An 11,233-nucleotide genomic window follows, 5' to 3' on the forward strand; every position below is an offset into this window, starting at 1 on the left:
GGAAATATAAGGTAATGATAAACACCCCCCCCCCCCCCTTACTTTTGTGCTGGCAGGTAATGCAAACCGTACACTTTCTGGTCACTATAAAAGCACATTAAGACCACCTACCATAACTCACCACTTTCAATACTATTTCTTGAAGCATAACCCCTTCCTCTTCTACATGCTCTGTCAACTTCATATACCATACTCACATGTACATGTCAGTGTTGTGGCAGTAAGCGGTAAAGTGCCTGTCATTGGAGTGGTGGTGAGGAGAGTATTGTATGTCAATGCAGTGACAGGGTGACAGGCAGCCATTGTAGATGTAGGTGATTGACGCAGCATTGTGCAAGAAGTGGGTGCTGTGCCAGCAGTATGATAGGAACAGCAGGGGGAGCTGTGTGGGTGGAGATGGTTAGTATGGACAGATAATTAGACGTGCACCAGCAGCAAAAAAATTATTTAGTTTCGTTTTGATTCTGATTTTGCGTTATTTTGTTTTTCGGGATTTGGGTCCGAAAATCAATTCAATTCAGATTCGGACGAAATTCGTTAGCGGTAGCCTGTGCGAATTTTCGTTTTGTTCGTACGTTCTTTCGTTGCAGCAAAGTGACATTCGAGGGAAAAAAAAACATATATTTTTTCCTCGAATGTCACTTTGCTGCAACGAAATTTCGTATAACAAACGAAATTTCGTACAGGCTACCGCTAATGAATTTCGGAAACGGAAATTTGGATTTGTTTGCATTCGTTATAGCTGTAATTCGAAATTCGGATACATCCGAATGTCCGAAATTTCGTCCGAATTTCGTTTTGGAATGAAACGAATCGCACATGTCTACAGATAATTGTCCATCTGGTGCAGACTGGATACTGCGTCCAAGTGTGGCTGAGCAGTGCCAAGAAACAAATGCCACACACAGTTTTTACATCAATGCGCCATACACATCATCTTGCAATGCTATAGAACCCAACAGTCATCCCAAAAAAGTCAAACTTGAACAAATGAATTGCATTTATTTTACTTTGCTGGTAAACCTTTCCATTGCAATTTAACTGTGCCTACGGAACCCTGTACATTATTATTTTGAACTTGCAATCTCTATCTCAGGATGGAACTTAGGGGGAAACTAAAACTCCATTTTACTTCCTGTATTCTTCTTTCATAATAAGTATAGCATAAGATAAGGGATAGTCACAGTTCAGTAACTTGAAATCTTCTTTAAATGAAAAGTCAGATTTAAAGGGATATATTTTAATGTTACCAATGTAATAAATATAGTGGTAGGCGGCTTTTGACTGTAACATGTATGTTAGTGACATATATGATAGATGACAATGATTCATTTTAAACAGAACAATGTCATATTTCTGTATAGCAGCCTTCTTATGTGATTTATAATGTGTGGAATATGGCTAACAGCCATCTGTGCTGGATTATTTTTGAAAAGCATATCTTAATCGTAACAAATATAGACATCCACATCTGGGAGTGAGCTAGTAAAAATCTCAAGCTTACAATCCCATGTATTAAGAATTTGTATGTGGTGAATTGAATTGATTACCTGTGTGCTTGATTGCTGAATGGTATTTGCAGATCATATGAATCATGGCTATTACTTAAATTGTATGTAAATTGTATGTATGGTTTTTTGCTTCAGAGAAAGTAGAGAAAACCTGTATAAGGCTATTTTTTGCCTGTGATCTGTGCAGGCCTGGATTCTCCACAAGGCCACCGAGGCCCAGCCTCGGGGTGGCAGGGCGCAGAGGGGCGGCAGCGATGTCCTTGTGGGGAAGTTCCGGGCGTTGGGCGGTAAGTTGCCCTCTCTACATTTAGCCCTGCTTTTTACAAGCAGGACTAAATGTGGAGTGAGGGAAGCCGATTGTTCGTTTACATGTGATTTCGTCGATGTTGCGTTTGGCTGCTCTTCGCAAGGTGGGAGTCCTAATGTTATAGGGGGTCACCTGGCTTGAGAAATCTATGTGTAGTAAAACCAGAATAACACATGTATCATGAGTCTATAGCTCTATTCTACTTTCACAGGTGTCAAAAGGGGTAATGAAGGGCAGCCAATGCATTTTGGGGGCAAAACAATCTCCCTTCATCGGGACTGTATTAACTTTAACAATCTCTTGGACTCGAAATTTGGAGCATGGATCAATCAGTCAGAGCCAAGGAATTGCAATGTATAGTCAGAGGATGTCTGATGGCTGCTTAACACAGACATTTATTGACTTTACATTGTAATTCCCTGGCTCTGATTGATTGATCCAGGCTCCCTATTTTGAGTCCTAGAGGTTATATAAGAATTATTAACCCTGATGAAGAGGGATTGTTTTGGCTCATAAAATGTGTTGGCTGTCTTTTATTACCCTTTTGACACCTGGGGAATTGATAGAATACACTTCTGGACACTGACACATACCTGTGTTTGGTGCTCATTTCGGTGTGACTACACATTTTTTCAGGCTTTAGCATGCATTAAATGATTCTAGAGAGATTGGTATAAAGGTTGCATTTTACCAGTGAGCATATTAGAGCAGTGCATAACCTGAGTGCTGAGGACTGCAGCTGCGAGAGCAGCGCAAAACCTTTGAGTGCTGAGGACTAAAGAAAGTGTTCAGAGCTGCAGTTACTACAGTGAGTGTAACAGTATAATAAAAGATATATGTTTTTGTTATACTAAACATGGCTGATTTAATTCCAATAATTGCTCTTTCACCTTTGCAAAACTGATTTTTCCCCTCCCAGAACTACTATCACGTGCCTCCATCTCAGCTATCTCTCTAGTAAATCTTTGCACACTGCTCAGAAATTGCACATATGGAAGCTTTTAGTAAGCTGTAATACTGAGCCTGCTATACAATTACTCTGTAAGAGGTCACTAGCGCTCTGACTGCAAACTGCCTGTATGCCACACCATAATGGCTGAAAAATAAGCTGCTAATAATCAAGATAAAATGTTTCAGGACCAGTCTGTTTTATGACCCTGACAACATTCACAAATTGGTTTACTGCTCCGTCTGGCTCCATGAGACTTAGTACTGATGATATTGAGATGGATTGCAACCATAACAGAAAAGATCCTTGAATAGCTGGGGATTTCTTGCAGACAAGCACTGCAAGTCATTAACAGTGTGAACAGACTATGGTAATGGTAACTTATACTTTGGTTCCACAAAAATGGCAAGCAAAAGGCTTTCTGATTGGATGTCTTTGTTTTCTCAACACAAGGCTACAGACATTATGATGAATAGCTTTTATTTGACTATTCTTTATTTATGAGTAAAGATTTTCACAGGTGACTAGCCACTGACAATAAGCTTAGAAATTAATATAATTATATCTGCTATCTGCACATCTGTTGATTTTACATTTTTTTTCCCCAATTAAAGATCACTATATCCAGATCTTAGTTTGTGAACACGAGTGCATAAGAGATTTATCCACGCGACCTGGGCGCCTGTCACCTATTGAGAACTTCCTTCCCTTACATTATGACTTCCTGCAATTCAGCTACTACAGAGGTAATATTGCTTTTATTCTAATACCCCTTTCGGTGTCTTCTGGTCTTTTAGAAGCTTCAGTAGTCATTAATGAGTTATGCACTAAAATAAATTGTATGTAAAGTGTTGGGATCCCAGTCAGTTTTTTATTACTACCTGTGTCCCTGACAGGGGAGGGATTCACCCTCTTTATTTGTCCTGCTGACCATTGTCAGGACAACCTGCTATGGGAAACAAAAGTGTTGTTCTGTGGACACTTTTTATACTTAAAACCCTTTGTTCCAAGCAGTCTGCATTTGCTTACTTTATCCTTTGTCCTTTATCAAACCCCATCAAGAACCGCACAGCCTTACTTCACAAAATGTCCTCATTAGCATGCACATGTGTCAAGACCCCATACATTCCTATGGGGAGAGCTGCACTCTGCAGGACCTCTGGATGCCCACATGTGTACCTAATGGGAATGAATGATGGCACACATGCGCTGACAGAAGATGACACAATGAGAACATTTTGTGAAGCAAGGCACACAGTTAATATTGCTGGGTTAAGGATGAAGGTGAGTAGAGTTGCTACTTTCATTAAAGGACAACATTTACCAAAAGTACAGTTGTCCTTTAAATCAGAAGTCTGGCCGTTTTGTTGTGGAGTGAGAAAGGAAGGCTTAGAATCTCATTGGTAGCTGACAATGGTGGGCTTTCACCTCACTTTCTGTTGTAATCAGGACAGTATCCCAAGGGGAATCAGGCAGCAATAAAACACTATCCAAAGCAATGATTCATGCACTTTTCTTTTCATTCGGCTGTAATACCTCTTCTCTATTTTTCCATTCAGTCGGAGATCACTTGAAAGCCTTGGAATGTGCCAGGTCCTATCTGCTCTTCCATCCTGAAGATAAGGATGTGTTGGAAAATGTCAGCTTTTATGAGAGTCTTCTACAAGATTATATGGATACAGCTGACATCAAACCCAGAAAGGTTAGCCGAAACATCCATATTTGAAACTACCTGATTTTAGAAAACAAGTGACAGCAAGCATGCTTGAGTAACATAAGATTTTTAGGCATACCACTAAATGTCAGTGAGCAGTTAAAGAACTGGTAAATGGAGTAATCCTTTAACCCTTTCGCTGCCAAGCCCTCCGGAACATTTTTCAAATCAGCTGGCCAAGCCATTTTTGAATTTTCTGCAATTTTTTCCTATTGGTTTGATTTTCAACTGCTGCGTTGCTAGCGTTTGTAAAATCTAAACCCAATACCAAAAATCACATATAAGCTTTAACATGTTAATGAAATTTTAAGTCATGTTCTGTCTTTTTAAATCTGCAGCATATATTAAAATGTTCCCAGGTAACCCTCATATGAAGGTCCTTGTTCAGGCATTTCCTTTTATAGGTCAGCAACAGTCCACCAATTATTAGTTGTCACCCTGTCACATGGCACCCCTGCTGGAGACTACCATACATTGCACAGATGTGGTCCAACATTGTTATTACCAGGAAGTTGGTCCAGAGCAGTGATGTGTAGCCCCTGCTGGAGTTAATGCATGTAGACCGGAAGTGGCAGAAATAATCCCTACCCCCGGGATGCAGCAAAGGATGAAAAAGGTGAAAGCAGTATTTTATATAAAAAAAAGAATAAAAACAATTCTTTATTTTTACTTTGTCATCCTGCAAATAACCCCCTTCCTGTTCCTGGGTGGATACGTCACACACTTCACTGCATCTATGGAGGTATCCCTGGTTGTCACACTAGGTAGGACTGCAAACATGTCTTTCTTTGTTCATCTCCAATACATGGGGGATGGGAAGATTAGTGGTTTACAGAAAGTAAATAAGATTGTTTCATGCTTCCAGTTCATCTCACAGGAAGTACCAAGCAGGGGCTGACTGGCAACTTTTAGCCCAGGGGGCAATTGCCACCCTGCCCCACGGCCCAGTCCGCCCCTGGTAACAAGGGCGCTGTATTTCTGGTAAGATCAACATGTATTTTCTGTATTTGCTGAAAATGTTCAAAGCCAGAAAAATTAAACTAATTAGGGCCCTACATCTACATACTTGTATATACAGTATTAGTTTTATATACTTGGGTTTAGTTATCCATTAATTGTGCACAAGCAGACTTTGTGGTAATCAGGTTCAACAGTATCGGATATGGTCCAAGATTTTCTTTGATGTTGTCATCCTATGTTAATGTACATAATCATCCCTAAGTACTAGTTCTCTTGCTGCTGTAAAGACTTTCAGCAACAGTTACCTCTTGAAGTGTATTTTCACTTTTTTAGTCATATTTGAGAAACCCCCACATATATGTTGTTCTGTGTTCCCATTTACACAGTATACCTAAAACTATGTTTTTCTTCTTCTATAGTTCTTATCTTTCTAGCTGTTTGTTTGGAGCAGGATTATACATAGTACACTTCAGGCAGCTTCTAGTGGTTAGAATTGATGGCAATGTGCAGATGAGGGGACAGACCGAGGGACTGTCCCCTCATATACAATGCCTTGAGTTCTTTAATGCTTTCTTAGGACAGAACGTCCTGCTCATCTAGACTTCAAGTGATATTGAAATCTACCAGCACGGTACAGACCATTTTAATTATGGCCCCCTTTATTATTTTAAAACAAAGTAGGATTTTTAGTCCTGGAGTTTCCAGAAAAGAGCATCTAAAAAGGTATGCTGCAATTTTGAATATGTTTTTAAGGATATGCTATGTAAATGGGAACAAGTAGCAAATATAAATTAGGTATTATTCCAGTTTGGCTGCAAAAGTGGAACTACACTATAAGCTCTCATGTGGCCCTCGCACTTCTCGTGCAACTGCGACACCCTCCTCGTCTTCGTCCCCACCTTGTCTCCGATACTAAGTTCTGATACTGGCCTTCCTGTGAATCGCTGAGACTGACCGGAAATTTTAGTGAGACCGCACAGCACAGCATAGACCCTGCACAGCCACCTGACTCCGCACAGCCACTTGAGAGTCTGCACAGCCCACCATAGAACCTGCACAGCCACTTGAGGGTCCGCACAGCCCACCATAGACCCTGTGTAGCCCACCTGAGAGTCTGCACAGCCTGCCATAGACCACACACAGCCCACCACAGACCCTGCATAGCCCACCTGAGAGTCTGCACAGCCACCTCGGAGTCTGTACTATTACACTGATTGCCATGAACCGTACGTTTGAGATCTCACCAGAGTGGCTCAATGATGTTAAGTTCAGGAAGCTGTGATGGCCACTCCAGAACTTTAACCTTTTTCTGCTGTAACCACTGGAGGGTCAACTTGGCTCTGTGCTTAGGGTCATTGTCATGCTGGAAAGTCCTAGAGCGTCCCATGTGCAGCTTTCATGCAGAAGAATGCAAACTGTCTGCCAGTATTTTCTGATAACATGCTGCATTCATCTTGCCGTCAATTTTCACAAGATTCCCAGTGCCTTTAGAGCTAACATACCCCCAAAACATCAGTGAGCCACCACCATGCTTCACAGTGGGGATGGTTTTCTTGTCACTATTGGCCTTGTTGACCCCTCTCTAAACATATAGCGCTTATGGTTGTGACCATTTTAACATGCGTGTATCACCTTGTGTGTCTGTAACAAGGGCAAACATTCCAGAGTAGGTAAACTTTTGATCAGGGCCATTTTGGGAGATTTCTGTTAGCATTATGATTTAAAAATAAGCCAAACACTACGTGATAATAAATGGCTTCATATGATCACTATCCTTAAATAAAAGACAGTTTTGTGGCATGATGAGCCATATTTTATATTTTTAATAGCAATGCCAAAATGTCATGATTTCTGCCAAGGTATGCAAACTTTTGAGCACAACTGTATTATCCAATGGAAGGGTATGACTTATTTGCTTAGCTAAATCCAGGTGGTAACTTTTTTTGGCCAGATAGTGTACTTACTAGTATCCTATGATAGCAAGGATCTCACATGGGAAATTGTGTTTTACAAATGCATTTTAAAATAGCAAGTGCCATAGATATTGTAAATAGTTTCAGATCCTGGAATGCTGGAGTGGGGCAGTGGCAGCCACTAACACAGAAAAACAAGCAATTTAAAAGAAAACACAAAAACACACACCACTGCTTGAGGATCACAGAACCTACAGTAGACACTTTACATAGTCATCTTGAATGGAATGTGCATGTGTGTATGGTTCTCCTGTTCAGTTGGCTGGTTTAAATATAGGTGTTTTTTCTGTGTTGACTTTACCAGAAAATAATGTAAATGCATCAATATATTAAGTTATATAAGGAAGTTTCCATGTAATAGACATGTGTTGGTTTTTCCAGGAGGCTGAAGAATTTATAAGACGTCACAGACTGGAATCTGAAATTATACACTTTGCAGCTGAAGGATTCGGGTTTTCCTACAATGAGCCAGTAAGTGTTCATAGATCAAAGAATCTGTGCTTAAGAATATAGCACTTCAGTTGATTATTATTATTATCATTATTATTATTATTACCATCATCATTATTACTATTTCTTCATATAGAACCAGTTCTAAGCAAAATAAAAAAGAACTTAAGTGTTGCCACGTAAATTGTAGTTCACCAGTTATCATGCAAGTACTGAATTACCTCATCCAGGGGAAACCGTGCAATTCATGTATGCCGGTTGTCAGAATACATGAATTGTACATTTCTGCCTAAAATGGCCTTTTTTATGCTGTTCTCTGTTATACAATTTGTTTGACTGTGTTAGTCTGGGTTCACACCTGAGCGCTTTCTTTTCAGCTTGTTTTTTCCGCGTTTTTTCCCCACGTTTTTTAGCGCATTTTTCCGTTCAATGAAACGCGCATTTCACTGGCGGTATGGGATCGCGGACAAGGTAAGACCTTGTACGCTGTATTCCCGAGTGTGGATCGGGGTTACCGCTCCTGTACTTCTTTGGGCGTAGGGCGTTTTGCAGCACGTTCCTACGCGCTGTAAAATGCCCAGGTGAGAACCATGCCCATAGGCAATCATTGGTTTTCACATGTTGAGCGTTTTACAGCGCATAGGATGGCCACTTTATTGAGATATATACATATCTCAATACAATTATTATCATTATTATTTCTTTTATATTCTGACGACGGCCGCTGTAAAAAAAAAAGAAAGGGCACCTCCCTGAAATGAGACGGGAACCTCCCTGAAATAAGGTTTTGCAGGTTGGGATGTCTGCTCTCATCCCCCCCCCCCCCCAAAAAAAAAAAGGCTTGATTTACTTTAACAAAATGTATATTTTAAGATGATATGTAACATATTCAAATGAAATCGGTTCTGATAGTTTCAGTTTTTGTAATATTTTAGTGGATGTGTCGCAAGACTGCACAAGTATCAGTATAACTGTATAATATGCTGCCTTTATAATATGAAAATACAGAAAACATTCATATTTCCTCTAGCCACCTCTGGTATATGTAGTGAACATTGGAGAAATTCCTCTCAGCTTTTATAGCTGAATTTCAGGCAGACATAGTAAGAAGCACTTAATTCTGTTATGTATTGATTTATAAAATGTATTTTAAAGTGTAGCAACATACCTGAATCTGCATTGATATTAGCTGGCTGTAATCCCCTGTGCAGCACCATTTAAAATGGGGGAGGGAGGGACAGCACTAGGAGCCAGTTGAGCTCTGCAGCAGTGCAAATGCGCTCACAGTGAGTATGCTGGCAGGAGGAAAGAACAGAGAAATTACTTAATCAGCGTGTGTCTGTGACCTGCTGCAACAAAGTTTCCATACCTGCTTGTGCTGTCAAGTAGGAGTCTTTGAATCAGATAATGAAATGTTGTCTTGCTGAAGAGAATTTTCAAATCCTTTGCCAAGTAATACAATACCTATATACGGGATGTATTTAGTTGGTAGCCTAGAGTTCCACTTTAAAAAAAAACAAAAACTGTAAAAGCCAGAAGAGAGAAAACAATCAAGTATTTTCTTCCTATTTCTACATTCTGTCTTTCTGATCTTAAATACTGAATTGTGTAACAGGGTTCTTAATACAAGTGTATCACTTCACATAAGACACGGCTTAGGCAGTACAATTGTGTACATCTGAATAGCATCATTGAGCTATTCTTTTACTGCCTCACATAGCAGAGCTGTCCTAAGCAACTGTTTCATTTGTCTTGTCAGTCTTGTACAGCTCTCATAACATCAACAATACAATTCATTACGCAGATGATATGTTCACTATTAAAATCAACAACTCTGCTGTATGAGGTTTTTTTTTTTTTGTGTTCCTAGAAAAAAAAAAGTTTGTTTAATAGTATAATGATTGACTGAAAACTCTCTAGAAGCATCCTCTTCTATTTTTCTTTCTCCGCCATCGGACTGACCATGATGTCAAGATGCTTGTAAATTGAGCTATCGTGCCTCATTTAAAAACAACATTGTTCAATGCATATGAGTAGTCAGATCCATCTAATAATAAACTCATATAAAGAGCTCTGAAATGCCTTCATCCTTGAAGAACGTAGGTGAGGAAGGAGCCTCTCGACACCAATGCATGATTTAGCTCAATAGTTCGAGTAGAAAGTGTGTAGCAGAGCAGAACCTACGGTAATAAAACAGGCTTCCCCATCTCTTTCAGAGCAATTCACAACAGAGTAGGGCAGACATTAATGCAGCATGAAAACCAGGACTTTCAGAAACAAATTCATAGTTATTGTTCCTGCTTAACCGTAATTTGTCTATCAGCACTGTATTCATTCTGAGAGATGACTTGACAAAACACCTTTTGACTGTAAAAGCAAGTAAGGGTGCCTACAGTTACCCATGTGTGATAATACACTGATTGCAGAAGGAGTTACCGAGTCCAACATTTATCCACTAGCTGGGATTTTAAGCCTGGGTGGATAACTGCTTTAAAAGATTTAGAGCTCTCTGACTGGTAAAGGATAACCATACCTCTGTGATAAAAATGAAATCAAATTTCAATCAGAATGTATGAACACAGCAAAACCTTATAGAAACTGCAGAAATAAGGCATTCCCTACATGAATTTAGCTAAACCCACTTTATTGCCTACCACATGTAATCTCAACCAGCCATTTCTGAGCAAACTGTGCACAGTTACAGGGATCGGGAGATGCCTTGCTTGTCCTGTGTGAGAGAAGAGAAGAGAAGAAGGGGGTGTAAATAAAAAGCATTAGATACACGTAGGATCCTACATGATGCCTCTCAAAGCATAGAAAAGCTATAATTTGATATCTTCAAATTTATTTGCATAAATTAGAAGTTTAAAATGATCCTAGAAATCTAACATCTATTACACAATAGGAAACAATTGATACCGCCAAAGGATTACACCAACTGACATACCCATTGATATGCATGCTGATATTGTAGGAGTATATACACACAATAGACACCTTTACCTACTTTTTCCCATAGAGCCTGAGCCAGTCAAAGAAAGTCAACTTTGCTTTTCTAAACCATCAAGTGTTCATGTGATCAGTAACCATGTGGTCTAAAGAAGAACTCCAAGCAAATGACAAATGAAACTTGCAGTGGGGCTATCCCCGCACTGCAAGGGTTAACTGCTCATTTTGGTCTAGGGTCTAAAATAAAAAAGATACGCTCACTCAATGCTCAATCCTACAGTGATGACCGCTCTCCTCTCTCGCCCTTCACCGCTGCTGTAAAATGTCCCTCAGCATCCTCATGTCCATGGCAAGTCAATAAACTTGTGTTAAATGTGATGACCACAAAAGCCCAGGGGAGAAGAGGCTGGGGGGGGGGGG

General features: G+C 39.9%; 1 protein-coding gene across 1 annotated transcript in view; it reads left to right on the forward strand.

Moving 5' to 3' along the window:
- P3H2 (prolyl 3-hydroxylase 2) overlaps positions 1-11,233 on the forward strand; it is a 132,184-nt gene that overhangs the window by 94,630 nt on the left and 26,321 nt on the right. Inside the window, exons 4-6 of the mRNA XM_018576413.1 lie at positions 3,382-3,513; positions 4,327-4,469; positions 7,796-7,885. Of these exons, the coding sequence (XP_018431915.1) occupies positions 3,382-3,513; positions 4,327-4,469; positions 7,796-7,885 (365 nt within the window). The remainder of the gene's footprint in view (positions 1-3,381; positions 3,514-4,326; positions 4,470-7,795; positions 7,886-11,233) is intronic.

The sequence above is a fragment of the Nanorana parkeri genome, unplaced genomic scaffold, assembly GCF_000935625.1.
Source record: "Nanorana parkeri isolate BGI_ZX_2015 unplaced genomic scaffold, ASM93562v1 scaffold66, whole genome shotgun sequence".
NCBI lineage: Eukaryota > Metazoa > Chordata > Amphibia > Anura > Dicroglossidae > Nanorana > Nanorana parkeri.